We start from the raw sequence: 18,215 nt of genomic DNA, 5'->3' as shown, positions 1-18,215 counted from the left end.
GGGGTAAAGTCAATGGTTACAAGAACAGCCCCTGAGGGATGTAACAGCCACAGGAGCCAGACTGGGCCCCCGCCCTGTCCTCCCCCAGGGCCCCCAGGACCCCCAGGACCCGGAAAGGAAACCCTGATGCAGCTGTGGCCTAGGAAATCCCTAGGGCAGGGGCTCTGTGTCCTCAGCGGGATCCTGCCCTCTTGACCTTTAGCAAAAGCCAGAGTGACAGGGGGGCAGGGGCCTCCTCCTGGCAGCCTTCCAACACCTTTATGCTCCCAACATCAGGACCTGGGGACCGCCACCAGCTTCTGTCCCGCAAGGCTTTTTCTGGCTTCATTTTTCACTTGGAATAAATTAAAAGCAGAATCCTGAACAGCCCTGGCTCTCCCACCCCCAAGAGCCAGAACAACACACAAATAGGGTAGGATTCGGGGCACTGGGCACACACGTTTCCAGGGATGGGCAAACAGCACACAGGGGCTGTGGCCACCCTGCCCTTTCCATGGTAGCTCCTTGGACATTCAACCAGACTTGGCGGCTGGCTCCCAACAAGGGGCCGGTCCTGGCCACAGGGGGCAGCTTGGAACCAGAGCTGACTTTCCTGCTCCCCCATTGGGGCAGGTCCTGGCCACAGAGACAATGTCTTCCTCAGTGTGTGGCTCCACACCGGGCACGCCAGGACAGCTAAATCCATACATTTACCACACATTTATTCTGTCCCGGCCCGGGGTGTGGAGAGGGGGTTGAGACATTGGGGGGCAGAGAGGATTGAGGCATTGAGGGGAGAAGGGTTGAGGCATTGCTGGGGAGGGGCGGAGGCTGTGGGCCTTCACAGACAGCTCCCAAGTGAGGGCAGGGCTCCACATGCTCAAGAGGTTCGGAGACAGAGAGGAAACAGGGGTGTGTATATGACACTCCGAGCCAGGGCTAACATAATGCACCGTGGGGGCGTCAAAGGGTCATTGTAGGAAGACACAGACATTTTTTAGTTTCCCTGCTAAACACACATATATCTGACACACGATGCATAGTATAAATGGGATATATATATACATATATATATATGTATATGTATATGTATATAAATATATTTGATACACATGTACAATTCTTTCCTGAATTCTGTTACTTGTATTAAATCTGCTCTTCAAGTTTTCAAAGGTGCTTGGCATTCTTAGCTATATTTGAAGCTGATTAGTGTTAATAACATTCCATAATATTAATATTAACAGGGCCTTGACAGATACTCTCTTTTTTGCCTTTATAATTTTTCTATAAAAATATTGCTGTTTAGATAAGAAGAGTAGTAATCATATAACTTTAAACAACAGGAGCCATATTATCATAGCAAACCAGAGAGTACATGGCAAGCACTGTCTCAGTAAGATTCTGTGACGGCAAGATGTTCTGTCTGGAGACTGGTCTGTTTGAAAGAAGAGGCCATAGAGTCCCTTTCTTTGGAAGATAAAGAGCAATGCTGCCATCTAGTGTGTAAGAACTATAAGACAAGGGTTGATATTTTCCTTTATGAGCATCAATTCTAAATGACCTGGATCACACCAAGGAGAAAGACAAGGACCCGGGCTACAGAGAAGTAAAAGGCTCAGCTTCCTTTTACTGCCTGACCTTACAGCTATCTAACGGAGTGTTTACATTTGTGAGAAAGAGCAGAGTTTGATTGACTGTTTATTGCTGACATTAAATAACTAGTGATTTCCATCATCACTTTGTGTGGACTCAGACTTCCTGCCAATGGAGACAGCTGATCACTGGAGAAAGAGAACCTAAGGAAATGGTGTCAGAGGCTGTGATCTAAGCACTCATTTGAAAGCCCTGGAATGGCAGACATCCCTAGGATGCCGACTGCTGACCATGAGTACTCCTCTCTGTGGGAAAGACCTTGGGCAGAACTTTGCCCTGCATTCTAGACTCTGTTCCATAGCCTACATTCCCACAATGCTCCAGGACTCACCAGAAACCAATTGGATATTTTCATCTATTGTAACTGTCTCAGTCAGCCATCAGAGATAAACCACTGGCCAGGTTATCATGTAAACAGGCCATAAGATTACACAATCTGAGGAAACTTGGCCATGTCTGTTTCACCCAAGTTTAAACATTTCTAGAAATACCTACAGAAAACGAATATGATTCAAGGAGAATATTGTGTCTAAATTTCTCTAAATCTGGTTTCATTGAGGTGTACATATACAGTGGGTATCCGATATCTTTCAGTGTCCCAGAGGTAAACTTCAGCACCAGAACTATGCCCCATCGCTGCCTCCAAAGTACACCTAACTCCCCATATTGGGCTCTGCTGACCTTGAAAATTCACAGAAATTTTCACTCCAACTATACACCAAATGATAAATGAAAACTAGGCAGGAAAAACAAGTAGCAAATTTCTCTGTTGTAGGGAAAGTGTATATTTTCTTAATAATTTACTTATTCTATATAATAAACACCTCATATGCAAATTGACCAAATGACAGAATGACCTGTGGAACAACCGATCACTATGACACGCACTAGGGGGCAGACGCTCAATGAAGGAGCTGTCCCCAGCCCGCAGGCCCCAGGCCAGCCAAGCAGAGAAAGGTAACCAGTGGCGGGGGGGGGGGGGGGGGTGGCGAGTGGGTGGCACCAGGCCAGTCAAGGCAGATGCCAGTGGGGGCCCTCCCGATCACCCTACTGGTTGCCTCACAGATTGGCCCTGATCACCGGCCAGGCCTAGGGACCCTACCCATGCACGCATTTTGTGCACCGGGCCTCTAGTTTGATCATAATGAGCATGTGTAATTCTTGCCCCTCAAATACTTTTCTTCCTTGAGATCAGATGTGTTTTCCATGATTACAATTTAATAATTAAATAGAACAACCGTTATGTTCTAAGATAACATTTGTCAGATGGTCTTCACCAATTGCTCACAAAAGCTCTACTAAGGAATTCCTCCTGCCTGTTTGGGTTGGTGCCAAGGACTCTGTATCAAAAGAATGGCAGTATCTCTGACCAAATGGTATGGAAAATACATACCTAAGCAGAAAGATGGAATTTGGTGTTCAATCCAATGTCACCCTTCATGTATTTGGATCATAGAGAAGCAGCATGGTAACTATTCCAGAACTTTGGGTCTGAAGACAAACTGCCTGGGTTCAAACTTTGTTTCTGTCATTTACTGACACACTATCGATATTTAACCTTGCTGGGTCTCAGTTTCCTCATCTGTTGTCTTTGTCAGTGCAGGCTGCTGTAACCAAGTGCTATAGACTGGAGTGTTTATAAACAGAAGACGTTTATCTCTCACAGTTCCGGGGGCTGGAAGTCCAAGCGCAGGGTGTCAGCATGGCTGGGTCTGGAGCAAGCCCTCTTCCAGGCTGCAGGCTGCCAACTTTTCCTTTTATCCTCGAACAGTGGGGAGCAGACAGAGGAAGCAAGCTCTCTCATCTCTTATAAGGGCACTAATCCTATTTATGAGGGCTCCACCTTCATGATCTCACCTGGTTCTAATTACCTCCCAAAAGACTTAACTTCCTAAGACCAAAATACGAAATTGAGGGGACACAAACATTCAGGTCATAACATCTGTGTAAGAATAACAGAAGTGACCAAATTAGAAGATGCATACACATCGCACATTTAATAATTATGTGGGTAATCGATGTGTACATATATAGTAGCTACTTCATCTCACTTTTGTTCTTTCAGATTTTCATGTTTTTCCTTTACCCCCACAATTATATAGAAAAATAGAATTCACATATATTTTTTAAGATGGCCATATTTTGAGCAATGTTTTAACATGATCTTTCTGTAAAGAGATTTGTTTTTCTGCATCTAAAAGTATATAATTTAGCAGTATAAGGTGAGTGAGATAATCAGATTTGCTTTAGATTTTTTTTGTTTGTTTTACTTTTTGTATACAAATTAAAAAATAAACAGGAAACCACATTTCAGCAACTTTTCTCATAATCACCAAAAACTGAAAACAGTCTTCCACCAGAAGGTGAATGGATAAACAATGGAATACAGCTCAGAGATAAAAAAGATGAAGTACTGATACATGCAACAAGATAGATGAATCTCCAATGCATTTCGCTGAGTCAAAGAAGCCAGTTCAACCATAGAGATGGAGAACAAACCAATTAGTGTTTGCCAGGAGCTGGGCAGGGAGGACCAACAGCAATGGCGTACAAAAGAATTTTGGGGGGTGATGACACTGTTTTATATCACGATGAAATGGTGGTTGCAGGACTCTTTATATTAGTCAACTCAGTGAACTTTACATCTCAAGGGGATGAATTTGCTATAGTAATTAAATATTTATACATATATGCTATATATTATATTTTAATAAACCTGATATTAAGAAGAAAGAAAATTGCACCAAACATATACCCTGGTAAATTATTATAAGGTGAATACTGTTGTAATCTAAATTATATACTTTTAGATGAAGAAAGTGAAACTTTCTGATAAAATTTCAGCAACCTCAGGAGTCCTCTGTGTTCCAACCCAATGAAAGCCACCTGACTTTTTAGAGCAGTTTTAGATTTACAGAAAAATTGAATGAAAAGTAGATTTCCCATATACTCTATCAACACCACACAAAGTTTCCCTTTTTATTAACATCTTGGTCATAGATTTTGTCAATGTATACTAATGGTGCAATTTAGCGTGTTCCTCTGTCCTCCGTATTTCCTGCAAATATAGCTGGACTCAGAGGCTTAAATAGACATGCGCACTACCCTTGGGTGAGACTATTGGTGCTGTTGTGTTCTCTCAGCAGGAGGCACATAGTGGCTGTTTTTCATACTTTTTTTGATGTTAGCTGCCATTGTTTCTCAAAGCCTAGGATCATTAACTTGCTGGTGGATTAAAAATGGTGATATCCCAATTCTATCCTTTTGCTTACATACATTAATCCTGTATAATAAAGAGGTAATATGCAAATTAACCCTCATGTCCTCACAAGATGGCTGTCTACAACCAGCTGGCAGCGGGGTTAGTGAGGGACGAACAAACAAATGAACAAGCAGGCTGCGTGGGGTGACCAGGCCGGCAGGGGGCAGTTAGTGAGGGATGACCAAATGACTGAACAAGCAGGCTGTTTGCTTGAGAATTCTAAATATATTACTCCATTATTATGTCACAAGGTATTGTTGAAAAGTCTGATGTAATTTTTAATTTTTTTAAAACATCACATATACTTTTCACTTAGACACTCAAAGGATTTTTTTTTTCTTTCTCTTTGACGACTTCTAATTTTACTAGCTGAAGTCTTGGTATTAGTTTTTCCATATGCTCATCCTATCTAATAAAAGAGTAATATGCAAATTGACCATCACTCCAACACACAAGATGGCTGCCCCCATGTGGTCAAAGATGGCTGCCCCCGTGTGGACATAAGATGGCTTCCACAAGATGGCCAGCAGGGGAGGGCAGTTGGGAGGGACCAGGCCTGCAAGGGAGGGCAGTTGGGGGTGATCAAGCCTGCAGGGGAGGGTAGTTAGGGGTGACCAGGCCGGCAGGGGAGCAGTTAGGCATCAATCAGGCTGGCAGGGGAGTGATTATGGGATTATCAGGCTGGCAGGCAGAAGAGGTTAGGGGCAATCAGGAAGACAGGCAGGCGAGCAGTTAGGAGCCAGCAGTCCTGGATTGTGAGAGGGATGTCCAACTGCCCATTTAGGCAGTCAGTAGGATTGGGCCTAAACAGGCAGTCAGACATCCCTTGAGGGGTCCCAGATTGGAGAGGGTGCAGGCTGGGCTGAGGGACACCCCCCCCCCCCCCCCCCGCCCGGGCCTCTAGTTTAATATGTTGTTTCAAATATTTTCTTCCTGTATTTTTTTCAGGACAGATTTTCTCCTCCTAATTAATATTTTTAGGTTTTTATTTATTTTACTAGAGACCCAGTGCATGAAATTTGTGGACTGGTAGGGTCCCTAGTAGCTGCCAGCTGCTGGCTGCTGGCTGGGTACTCCATCCCTTCCCCCAAATGGCCCTGCCCCCTGGTCAAACTCCCAGATGACCTCCTGGTCGAGGGGACAATTTGCTTTTATTATATAGGATAATTTATGTTACTTGTCTTCTTTAGAGATCACCTTTCTCTAGATCTTGGATCTTCTTTGACTAATTCCAATACTTGTCACTTTTTGAATTTTTTGTATGACCTGCTTTACTTTAAGTTTTAAAAGTTTTTCTTTTTACCTTCTATTTTTTTTACAACATTTTTTATTTGATCTGTTTCCTCTGCATTCTTAATTTCTAAATTTTATTTTTTCTTTAGTTTTATTATCTCAGTTTGACCTTGTAATTCTGATTTATCTTGCTTTTTCATATCTTGTATCTTCGATGAGCACCTCAGCTTGTTTGGAATTGTTTCAGGGGATTGTCTTTTTGAAACTGTTATTTTCTCTAAGAAAGTAATACTCTTTTAAACATTTTTCTATTACAGTGATTTAAATTGAGCTTCGTCTTTAATTTTTTAATATTCTCTGTTGTTTCCTTTATGTGGGTTTCTTTTTTCTGCACGTGAGAAGGAAGTTTGGCTCACATAGCTTTTCCAGCTTCACAAGTCTCCCTCTTATGTTGTATTCATGAAGTGTTAAAAAATATAAAGTATTGTGTTCTGAGCTTCCCCAGCTCTGTAACCTGCTCCTACCTTTACCTGGACCATCTGCTTCTTTTGTGCCTGTTGTCCCCACCCTCTCAGTGTGGAGGCCTGCTCTGAAAGGCATGTCTGGGGCTCAGTGTCACCAGTTCCTGGAAGCTAGGATGCTCCTGTCCCTCCATGGCTAATATGCCCTGCATTTACCCACCAGCACAATGAACCCCTTGTATTGCAGTGACTATCCATTAGCTATTAAGGATTCTCCACTTATTATCATCTGTCAGATGCCGGATCATTTCCCTTTGCTTTCTCCTGAGCAGATAAGAAAACATATAGGTCTTGTAACTGTTAGTGGTTTTCCCCTCCCATTAGTATTTAGGGGATATCTTGCTTTATTGTAAATGTTGGGTCTTTCTCTCTAGTTACTCTGCATGTTTTAACATGGGCATTCAGGAAGATACAAAATTACACTGTCGATGCCACCGTGTTTTTAATAGTTTCTTCCAGATTGTTTTTAATAGTGTTCAAAACAAACCCTCTTTGGTTTGTCTATTTAATTTTACTTTATCTCAGTGTCTATCCAAGGTTTAAATGATGCTTGACAGGGTTTGGTCTTAGGCAGTTTAGTTAGATAACGAATTCTCTGTAAATGTATGAGAGCTTAGATTTTATCTCCTGTTAAATAGTTTCATGTTTGTGTTTTTTTTCTAGTTGTAGATCTACTAAAGTATGGGCTTATTCTTTATTAGTATCAGTGTGGCTGTTATTATACATGGAAAATTTCCTTACTTCTCTGTATTCTTTTCCTATTATTTTGAATGCAGTTGTTTATATTAGAAAAAGTCAAGCATCTCTGGGGAAACTTTTAAATTTCTTTATTAAGTCATCTGCAAGCCCAGTCTTCAAGTTTTGCTATAAAATTTGAACACGACTGACATTTTCATTTTCTTTTTTTGTTGTTAATCTTCACCCAAGGATATTTTTTCCATTGCTTTTCATTTTTTTATTATTATTTTAAAATATATTTTTATTGATTTCAGAGAGGAAGGGAGAGGGAGAGAGAGATAGAAACATCAATGATGAGAGAGAATCATTGATCAGCTGCCTCCTGCATGCCCCACATTGGGGATGGAGCCCGAAACCCAAACATGTGCTCTGATGGAGAATTGAATGAACCATGACCTCTAGGTTCATAGGTCAAACCACTGAGCCATGCTGGCTGGGCTCCATTGCTTTTTAGAGAGAGCAGGAGAGAGAGAGAGAGAGAGAATCAGTGTGAGACACATTAATTGATTGCTTCCTGTGGGAGTGGTGCTGGAGATCGAACCTGCAACCCAGGTAATGTGCCCTTGATCAGGAATTTAACGCGTGACCCTTAGGTGCATGGCAGACACTCTAAACATTGAGAAACACCAGCCAGTCTCATTCTCCTATATTTATCTTTTCCTTTAAATGTCAATCTCTCCCACATTTATTTCTTCATCTCTTTTTTTTACATTTGTGCCCCACAATAACTTGTCACTATGTGATAAATAAAGGAAGAAACAAAATAATTATGAATAAGATTAAAATTTTATAATTTTTATTAGTAATTCTATATAATAAAAGGCTAATATGCAAATCGACCTAACAGTGGAACAACTGGTCACTATGATGCACACTGACCACCAGGGGGCAGACGCTCAATGCAGGAGTGCCCCCTGGTGGTCAGTGCACTCTCACAGGGGGAGCACCGCTCAGCCAGAAGCCCGGCTTATGGCTGGCGAGCACCGCGGAGGTGGTGGAGCCTCTCCTGCATCTGCAGCAGCACTAAGGATGTCCTATGGCACTAAGCCGTCAGTCAGACATCCCCTGAGGGCTCCCGGACTGTGAGAGGGTGCAGGCTGGGCTGAGGGGACACCCCCCCGGGGGCACGAATTTTGTGCACCGGGCCTCTAGTATATTTATAATAACATGATGTACCAATAAACTTGTTTTTGCACAAACAGTTCTATTCCTGGTAACACACATCCATAAATATTTAATAATTGCTTATGGTAAAGTATGCTAGTAAGTTATCAGGTCAGCTGTTTAGTACAAAGTTTCCTCAAGAGGAAAACTATTCCTAATGTGATATTTCATTTGTGCTGACCTAGAATCTCTAAAAAGCAGTGGGACTTCTAATTTGTGTAAACATCTGTAATGGCTAGCACGTGCTTTCTTTATTGCTTTTTTATTTTTTAAAACATGTAGGTTTCAGCTCTTCTTGTTTCAATTCATTTCCTTCCTACAAAATGTGCAACATGCGGATGTTTAAAAGCATGACCTGTAATAAAGTTTGCAATTTAGAGAAATGCTAAAATTTTCATAAATGTACTAACAAGATCTCCAGGGTAAAACTCTAAAGCCTCAGAGAATAGGGGAATGGGAAGTTTGTGCTGAATTGGCACCTGCAAATATCAATTCTTCATTTGCAAATCTTCTATGTCTTCTGCTTGTCTGTGATTACTTCCACTTGTCTCTGTAAGTACTCCCTTAGTGCATTCCTCTAAGAGTTATACAACCTGTTTTACTAATTCCTTAAAACTCTGTTTTACTTTGTATTATAAATTCTCTTACAATAAGCATGAACACACATAATTTCTGGAGAGAAAAGCAGTGTTTAAATGATAAGATACATTGACAAAAAGCTGAAGACTTACAAGTGAACTGAAAAACTCAAATTTGGATGCATTTTAAAATAAAATGCACCAGATCCCTACCTAATTCAATAGTCATCTTGTTTTATGTTTTAGATGGTTGTGTTTGTTTAGGCAAATTAGGCTTAAGTTTATTTATAGTTCCACATTCATCATGTTTGGCTTCTCTCACTTAATTTTTTCCAGGTGAATCGAAATCAGTGCACAGTATTTTGACAGAGGAAAGAGGTTCCTGTTGCTGAATTCCCCATTCTCTCAGGCCAGTTTATACTTTAAATGCTCATGATATTATGTCATGTCTACCAACTGCTTGAAAAGCCAAATTGAGAAGGAGGTTGTAATTAAATCATAATTAAAACTTCTGATAATTATGATTGAATTCCCAAACATGTTATAAAGCTATTTAGCACACACAGTAATGAAAGACTTCCATTTCACCCATTACCACAGGATTCTTATTCCCATGTAGTGTGAACACAAACTTCCTACCAGTGGACTCTATGGGCTCTACGGGCTCAGTGGACTCTATGGGCCATCAGCAAAATATTCCACATCCTCAATATACTCTCTGAACATCTTACTGCCCTACCCCAAATCAGATTACTATCTGGGGGCATAATTTTACCCTGTAGTACTATCAAGACGTGACACAGTTTTCCCCTCCCATACTTTTCTCACCACCGGTTAAAAGTGGGTAATATCCAAACTCACTGATTAATCACCATGTGTTAGGCATTTACATCTATTAAACTCACTTAATCCCTAAAACAATTCTCTGAAATAGAAAATATCATTCCCAACAAGCGATGAGAAAAGTGGGATGCCAAAAACTTAAGTTATTTACACAAGGTCACCACATCTGCTAAGTAGCAGAAGTTAATTTGATTCCAAGTCCATAATATTAATTACTGGGCTTTGATACCTCCAGAGTAGGTATCCTCATTGAACTTTAGTGTATATTCTAGAACATTTACTTTCCCTTTTCCCTCAACAGTATAACTTTGAAGCTCAAATTAATAGGCAATATCACTTTCTTTCTCTCTTTGTCACCATCCCTCATTCACTGCAGAACTAGATTCTGATATTTCTCTTCACCAATCAACATTCATGTCATCATTCTGGATGATTTCTACATCCATGTAAAAGATTAATTCCAATCCCACCCAATGATTTACTACTGATTTTTTCATGTCTCCCAACTATAACCTCCTATCTTCCCTGTGAGCTTGCCCTACTCATCCACTGGAACAACTCCTTGATGCTTCCCACAAACATCACTAATCCATTAACTTGGCCTTTCTGCTTTCTCACCACCTGAATCTCTACTCAACCTTCAGCAGTAGTCAGGACTACATTTCCCTAATCAATTCATCCTTCCATTCTTTGGGATGATTATTATTCTCTCTTTTAAAATTTTCAACATCCACTTATTCTCTCTTTCACATGATGATGTTTCCTCTTATTTACTTGGGAAATAGAATCATTTTGAATCACATGATGATGTTTCCTCTTATTTAGTTGGGAAATAGAATCACATCTTCCCACCACCACATACATGAACTGACCTACATTTATATTCATTTATTTCATTTCGGACTGTTAAAAATACATTATGCATTCATTCTACTCTTGTTTAAGGCCAAGTTCTTTGCTTGTGCCCAAGACCTTCTATTTTATTTTAGCCATTCTAGCAAGGCCTATGTGCCCAGGAGTCTAGTCCACTGAATCTGCTCTGACTAGCATCGAATGACCTTTATTTTTCCAGTCCAAACGTCAGCTTCTATCTTTCCAGTATCATTGGGTCCAGCCCAATGGTCAGTCCTCATTTGATCCCACCTCTCTGTAGCACTGGACACAGTAAATTACTCCTATTACTTTATTCATCACTTGATCTTATTTTATTTTTCTCCCATCACCATTTATCACCCCACATCCTCTTTCACCTCCACCCACTTCCTACCCCCTGCAATCACCTCACTTTGTCCATGTGGAAAGAACTCATTACTCCTATTTTTAAAGCGCTTCCCTTTTCAGACATCCTGCTTATTTTCCTCATTCTTCAAAGTTTCTCAGTTTCCTTTTATGGATTTTAATGTAAACAGGCATATTGTGAAGAAGAAGGGAAGAATCAGACAGTATTTCAAAAATCATATAAATATTACATACCCATTTCTTTATTATTTAGAAAACAGCTATTTTAAAAGGCTGAAGCTAGAGGCCAGCTGGTGTGGCTCAGTGGCTGAGCAGTGACCTATGAACCAGTTGGTGACAGCTCCATTCCAGGTCAGGCCATATGCCCTGGTTGTGGGCTCAATCTCCAATGTGGGACAGGCAGGAGGGAACAGATCAATGATTCTCATCATTGATCTTTCTACCTCTCTCTCCCTTCCTCTCTGAAATCAATAAAAATATATTTTTACAAAATAAAATAAAAATAAAAGGCTGAAGCTAGAGATGAGCATTTTCACTGAAATATGCCAAAATGAGAGAAAACTTCCCCATCACTGGTGATTGGTTTACACATCACCCATGAACTCAGGGTATAGATACATCTTTCCCAGAGATTTCATTGAACTGTTGTTAGATATATAGCATTTAGTTTTCAGAATGTGTACAAGTAAGAATTAGAAACCATTTTTTATGGAGGCTACAGAAAAAAAACAGAATGCCATCATTCTTTGACCAGTGGTCGGCAAACCGTGGCTCGTGAGCCACATGCGGCTCTTTGGCCCCTTGAGTGTGGCTCTCCCACAAAATACCACGTGTGGGTGCGCACGTACAGTGCGATTGAAACTTCGTGGCCCAGGCGCAGAAGTTGGTTTACGGCCTGGGTGAGTCTATTTTGAAGAAGTGGCGTTAGAACACTCATGGGGCCAAAGAGCCGCATATGGCTCGCGAGACGCGATTTGCCGACCACCGCTTTAGACAACCATGAAAAATTATGTCATTCCATGAACTTTAGCTTCCAAAAGTTTAAGTCAAAATCCATGGGAAATATACGGTGTCTGCATGTGCAGAGGGAAGAGAAGAAATGTGAAAGAAATTGTGCTTCTCTAAAATATTTGAGAATTTTAAAACTTACTCCACCTTGGTCGAGAGGCACCTCCCCTGTTGCCAAGTTCATTTCAAATAATCTGCACTTACGGTATTTGTGAGATCCCTTGTTGAAGATTCCTTTTAAGAACATGGATAAAAGCCCATGTTCCCACGGCCATTTTAGCTTAAACTATTTTAGTTTCAGAAAGAAAGTGTTTGTTGTTGAGTTGGCGCATAAAATTTAAAAATTAGATTTGATTTTGAAAGTTATAAACATAAAAGATATTCTTTCTCCTTCCTTGAACTTGTGTATTTCTCCTCCTGGGAGCTGGCCTCACACTGGAAAACCCTGGTTGGGTGGAGTGAAGTTGTGTCAGCAGCTTTGTTTGCAGGCCACACACTGACACGGGGTGGCTGGGTATTAAATCCATGTTTAATCACTCATTCCCAAGATAGACGCATGAGCCAAACCAACAAAGGAGGAGCACATATTCCTGCTGTAAATAGCTTCAGGCAGATTGCTCTTGAGTAAAGCATCAAGGTCAACTCGTTATTGCTGACTGTTTACTGTTTTCTGGGAAAAATTCACTGTGATGCTAATTGCTTTTTAAATTACACAAAGAATTGTCCAACCATTCCGATCAGAGTTATTATGTCTACTCAGATTCTCTTGCATGAACTGGTTCAAGGCCATAGTGTTTTCCATTTTTGCACAGAACCTAAAAACTTGAGGCAAGTACTGCATTAGGCTGTGATGATGGATGTGTTACCTATACTTCTCTATTTGAACTGATAGTATATCTGCCTGGCAACTGCATTACCAATCATTTAGTAAAAACGTATTCCTGTGAAGCCATTACCATGATTTTCATTAAAACAAGGTTTGCTTTCCAGGAGTCAGGTGTTTTCAAAGGCATGTCATCGTGGGACTCTCAGGCTGGAATCCTACAAGGGGCAATGAGGACCCCTCTCTAATAATCAGAACTCTCCTTTCTGGGGGCCAGTGCAAGCAGCCTCCAGTCATCACTTGGCACGCCCCTTTATATCTAGTTGAGAGTGAGGTGTACGGAGAAATCTGTATATTTTGGAGACACAGGTCAGATCAAGATTTGTGCTTTGCATTCTATCCCACTCTTCTTCTTCCCCAGTCCAATGAGCATTATTCTTGTGCCTCTGAAGACTCTTTCTTCTTATACTCTCTTTGGAATATTTTCCTCCTAACAGATACACTTATTACTTATGGCTTATGCAAGGAAACGAATTCTATTTTAGCACTAATACTAAATTGCTTTTTACTTTTATTCTTTAAGTCATTTCACTGGAGATTGGAAGTAGACAAGATATAAGCCCATATGCCCATAACATCTTGAGCTACAACTATGGTCCATTTAATAGCTGTTTTTATTTCTTTTGGTTTTACAAATGAATGATTTAATTTTGTTTATTCCTAGAAAGTAAGACTAGTCACAACTGCCAAATACCTTGCATATGTTAGCAATGAAACCAAAGCTTATAGTCGTTTTCCTACTGTGAATATTAAAAGCTAAGGTATGAATCACCTAGAAAATCCTAAAAATAGAAATATGTTATCATGAATGGGTTTTGAAATTGCAAAAACCTATATGATAGTCATAACAAATCTGAATGACTTAGAAATATGTAAAATAAACACCGAAGTTCTTTCCCCTCTGTGGCCCATTCGTGATAACACTGTTCAGCAGTTTAGTATCATGCAAGTTTCTTTTTTCTGTATATCTATATAATAAAAGCCTATGTGACCGTTATGGCACAATGACCAAAATGGTAGTATATCTGCTTGGTCACTATGATGCATACGGACCACCAGGGGGGCAGACGCTCAATGCAGGAGCTGCCCCCTGGTGGTCAGTGTGCTCCCACAGGGGGAGCGCTGCTCAGCCAGAAGCCGGTCTCACAGCTAGGGAGCGCAGCAGCCGTGGCAGGAGCCTCTCCCACCTCTGAGGCAGCGCTAAGGCATAGCTAGCTAAGTGGTAAGGAGCCTGCTCACCAAGAAGCAGCAATCTGAGCGGTAAGGAGCAAGCAGGCAGAAGGTAAGGAGCGAGGGATCCTGGATTGCAAGAGTGTGTAGGCCAGGCTGAGGGACCCGCCCCCCAGTGCACGACTTTTGTGCACCAGGCTTCTAGTCATATATATCTATTTCTCACAACATTTTTGTTTATTTTTAAAAATTGCATTCCTTTCTACATATAACTGGGCATAATGCAGAAAACTATAAAAAGTGTTCTATTGTTTCATAGTTTGCTGTTCACTCTAAAATATCAAGGATGCTTTATTATAGTAATAAATTTAAACATTCTTTATTATTTAGACTGTTGCATACAGCTTTTGAATAAACCATTTTGTCTACTTATGGGTGTTTGGCTCATTTTCAATAGTTTGTGTTAAAAATTTCTGCAAGGAGCATCTTTTTTTTTTCTCTCCTTTGTAAAAATATCCTTAGAAACATAGATGGGAAACTGTTGGTTAATTGGCATGAAATTTTAAATTTTTTATACAAATTGCTCCCCAAAAAGAATGTACCAAATTACACTCCCATCAACAGTTGGTACCCATTTCTCCACACAGCCACCCCCATTGGATGTCACCAATCTGCTTCACTTTTCATATCAGTCACAATACTGTTATAGTGTCACAAAAAATTAAATAATCAAGAACTCTTTAATCCCAGTGGTTTACTACAACCAAAATTGTATTTGTCTATCACCAAAATTCTCTCTTCTAACACTGTAACTAAGCCATCTGGAACCAATGTTCTCAAAGTTTCTGCAGAAGAATATTCTTTTTCAACAGCTAGATCCCATAGTGACACTATTTCTTCCTCTTGCCACCCACTGGCACTCATACCGGCTCCTTCTAATTGCCAAGGGGTTGGGAAATATAATCCTTTCATATCCCAGGATGGAGGGAGCAGCGGTCCTGGGTGAGTAGAAGCCACTACCTCACTGTTACTAATGTGAGGTGTGAAAAATGTTTCTCCTTGTGGCTGTAGTTTTTTTCCTCCCTGGTGATCTTTTTATTGTGTGATTGTTTTTTCTTCTTTCTTTTTAAAATTAAGCACTTGTAATTTTTATAATTGATTTAGAGGAGCCCATTATGTACTATGAATACTAACTTTTCTTTCTATATATTACAAATATTTTCTCTTAGGCTTTCTGCTCTTAATAGTTACAACATTTTTGGTGAATGATGCTCCCTGAAAATATCATTTATTAAATCAGTGACACACCATCTCATTTGGGCCTTCAATATACACTAACCAAATCTCTTTCAAGCTTCCAGGCTAAAAGAAAAACTTACACATTTAAAAGTGATTTATGTCATGTGTAAAAGTGAAGATAGTGACACTGCATTACCTAAGCATAGCTTCTGGGTTAGTTTTCAATCTTCCCATCAGTACCATTTTTTTTTAAACAAAGCTTAAATTTTATGAGATACTGCCCATTGTTGGAAACTATCATTCTAAGATAAAAATTTATACTAATAAAAGGGTAATATGCTAATTAGACCGGATAGACTGGACGTTTTCTGGATGTCCTTCCGGACAAAGCCGCAGCTGCGAGGGCCAAGGGCCAGCAGCACGGGAGAGGTGGTAGTGCGGGAGAGATGGCAGCGTGGGAGAGAAGGCGGCGTGGTCCCGGTCCCAGTGCTACCCCTTCCACAGAGGCAGCCACAGAGGCAGCAGCGCGGGCCTGGTCCTGGCGCCACACCTCCACAGAGGTTGCTGTGCCTCAACCTCCCCCAGCCCCTCCCCCAGCCAGGGAGCAGGCCTAAGCCATCAGTAGGACATCCCCCGAGGGCTTCCAGACTGTGAGAGGGGGCAGGCCAGGCCAGCTGAGGGATTTCTCCCCCCCCCACCAGTGCACAAATTTCCGTGCACTGGGCCCCTAGTAGTACCATAAGAGTCCCATCAAGAAAACCAGGCCTGCCTGGCTGGTATGGCTCCATGATTGAGAGTCGACCCATGAACCTAAGAGTCACTGGTTTGATTCCTGGTCTGGGCACAGGCTTAGGTTACAGGCTCCATTTCCAGAGGGAGCATGCAGGAGGCAGACAGTCTACGTTTCTCTCTCAGGCATGTTTCTATCTCTCTCTTCCTTTTTCTTCCTCTCTCTCTAAAAATCAATAAAAACATATTTTTTTTTAAAAAAGATACCAGGCCTGAAAGTCCAATGAGCAAGAATAACACAGCATATATACAGTAGTTCTGAACAAGCAGGAGAGGGTTGCCAGCAGAGTTACACTAATACTTTAACAATATACACAAGTAATACAAATTTGGGGGAACATGTCCAAATTTGGAAAATTAGCCAAAAAAGAAAGTAAACAATGATTTAAATCAATACATCAGACAGAGTCGAAGAAATAAATCCATGTACCATGTACGAAAGGCTACAATCAAGCAGACCTTGTAAACACACTTCAGAGTGAGGGCTCCCTGTTCACGCCCTGGTCTTATACTCCCTGCTAGAGAGAAGTGGAAACAGTTTCTACAGCCCAAATTGTCATTGGCTTGAGTGATATCTAAACACAAGATGTACAAGCTGTGAACTTGCTCTATGTGCCTTTATGTTTCACCTGCCAGAAATATCTTTCTGCAAAGCAAGTCATAATGGTGCCCGTTCAAATGAGCATTTCTGTTCTTTTGAAAGTAAGAATGGCTATGAGAGGAGAAGGTTCTGAGGGGAAACTTCTTACTACAGCTCCCACGGCAGAGGCCCATGTAGCAACTCCCCCTCCAGGAGCTTCCACAGGCCCTGTCAGGTGTGCTCACTCCCGTGGGTGACCTGAAACAGACATCGTATCGGAGACACGGGCCCTGTCAGGTGTGCTCACTCCCGTGGGTGACCTGAAACAGACATCGTATCGGAGACACGGGCCCTGTCAGGTGTGCTCACTCCCGTGGGTGACCTGAAACAGACATCGTATCAGAGACACGGGCCCTGTCAGGTGTGCTCACTCCCGTGGGTGACCTGAAACAGACATCGTATCAGAGACACGGGCCCTGTCAGGTGTGCTCACTCCCGTGGGTGACCTGAAACAGACATCGTATCAGAGACACGGGCCCTGTCAGGTGTGCTCACTCCCGTGGGTGACCTGAAACAGACATCGTATCGAAGACACGGGCCCTGTCAGGTGTGCTCACTTCCGTGGGTGACCTGAAACAGACATTGTATCGGAGACACGGGCCCTGTCAGGTGTGCTCACTCCCGTGGGTGACCTGAAACAGACATCGTATCAGAGACACGGGCCCTGCCAGGTGTGCTCACTCCCATGGGTGACCTGAAACAGACATTGTATCGGAGACACGGGCCCTGTCAGGTGTGCTCACTCCCATGGGTGACCTGAAACAGACATCATATCGGAGACACGGGCCCTGTCAGGTGTGCTCACTCCCATGGGTGACCTGAAACAGACATCATATCGGAGACACGGGCCCTGTCAGGTGTGCTCACTCCCGTGGGTGACCTGAAACAGACATTGTATCGGAGACACGGGCCCTGTCAGGTGTGCTCACTCCCATGGGTGACCTGAAACAGACATCATATCGGAGACACGGGCCCTGTCAGGTGTGCTCACTCCCGTGGGTGACCTGAAACAGACATCATATCGGAGACACGGGCCCTGTCAGGTGTGCTCACTCCCGTGGGTGACCTGAAACAGACATCGTATCGGAGACACGGGCCCTGCCAGGTGTGCTCAGAAGCCGGCTAGGGAGAATGGGAAGGTTTAGGGAGGCCATCAGACCAAGTGAGTACATGGGCATGGGTATAGACAAAGATGTAGGAAAAAGCATTCACATACATAGATATATCTATCATGGTAGATACATGTGTAGCTTTAAACAAGTGAGAGGAAAGAAGG

General features: G+C 41.9%; 1 protein-coding gene across 1 annotated transcript in view; it reads right to left on the bottom strand.

Moving 5' to 3' along the window:
• LOC307099045 (phospholipid-transporting ATPase IK-like) overlaps window positions 1-15,195 on the bottom strand; it is a gene marked incomplete at both ends in the record, with an annotated part of 33,462 nt that extends 18,267 nt beyond the window's left edge. Inside the window, one exon of the mRNA XM_079770255.1 lies at window positions 15,030-15,195. Within this exon, the coding sequence (XP_079626381.1) occupies window positions 15,030-15,195 (166 nt within the window). The remainder of the gene's footprint in view (window positions 1-15,029) is intronic.
• Window positions 15,196-18,215: the final 3,020 nt, after the last annotated feature.

Source organism: Cnephaeus nilssonii (assembly GCF_951640355.1).
Source record: "Cnephaeus nilssonii genome assembly, chromosome: 5".
Lineage (NCBI taxonomy): Eukaryota > Metazoa > Chordata > Mammalia > Chiroptera > Vespertilionidae > Cnephaeus > Cnephaeus nilssonii.
This window is presented reverse-complemented; position numbering and strand designations above follow the sequence as displayed.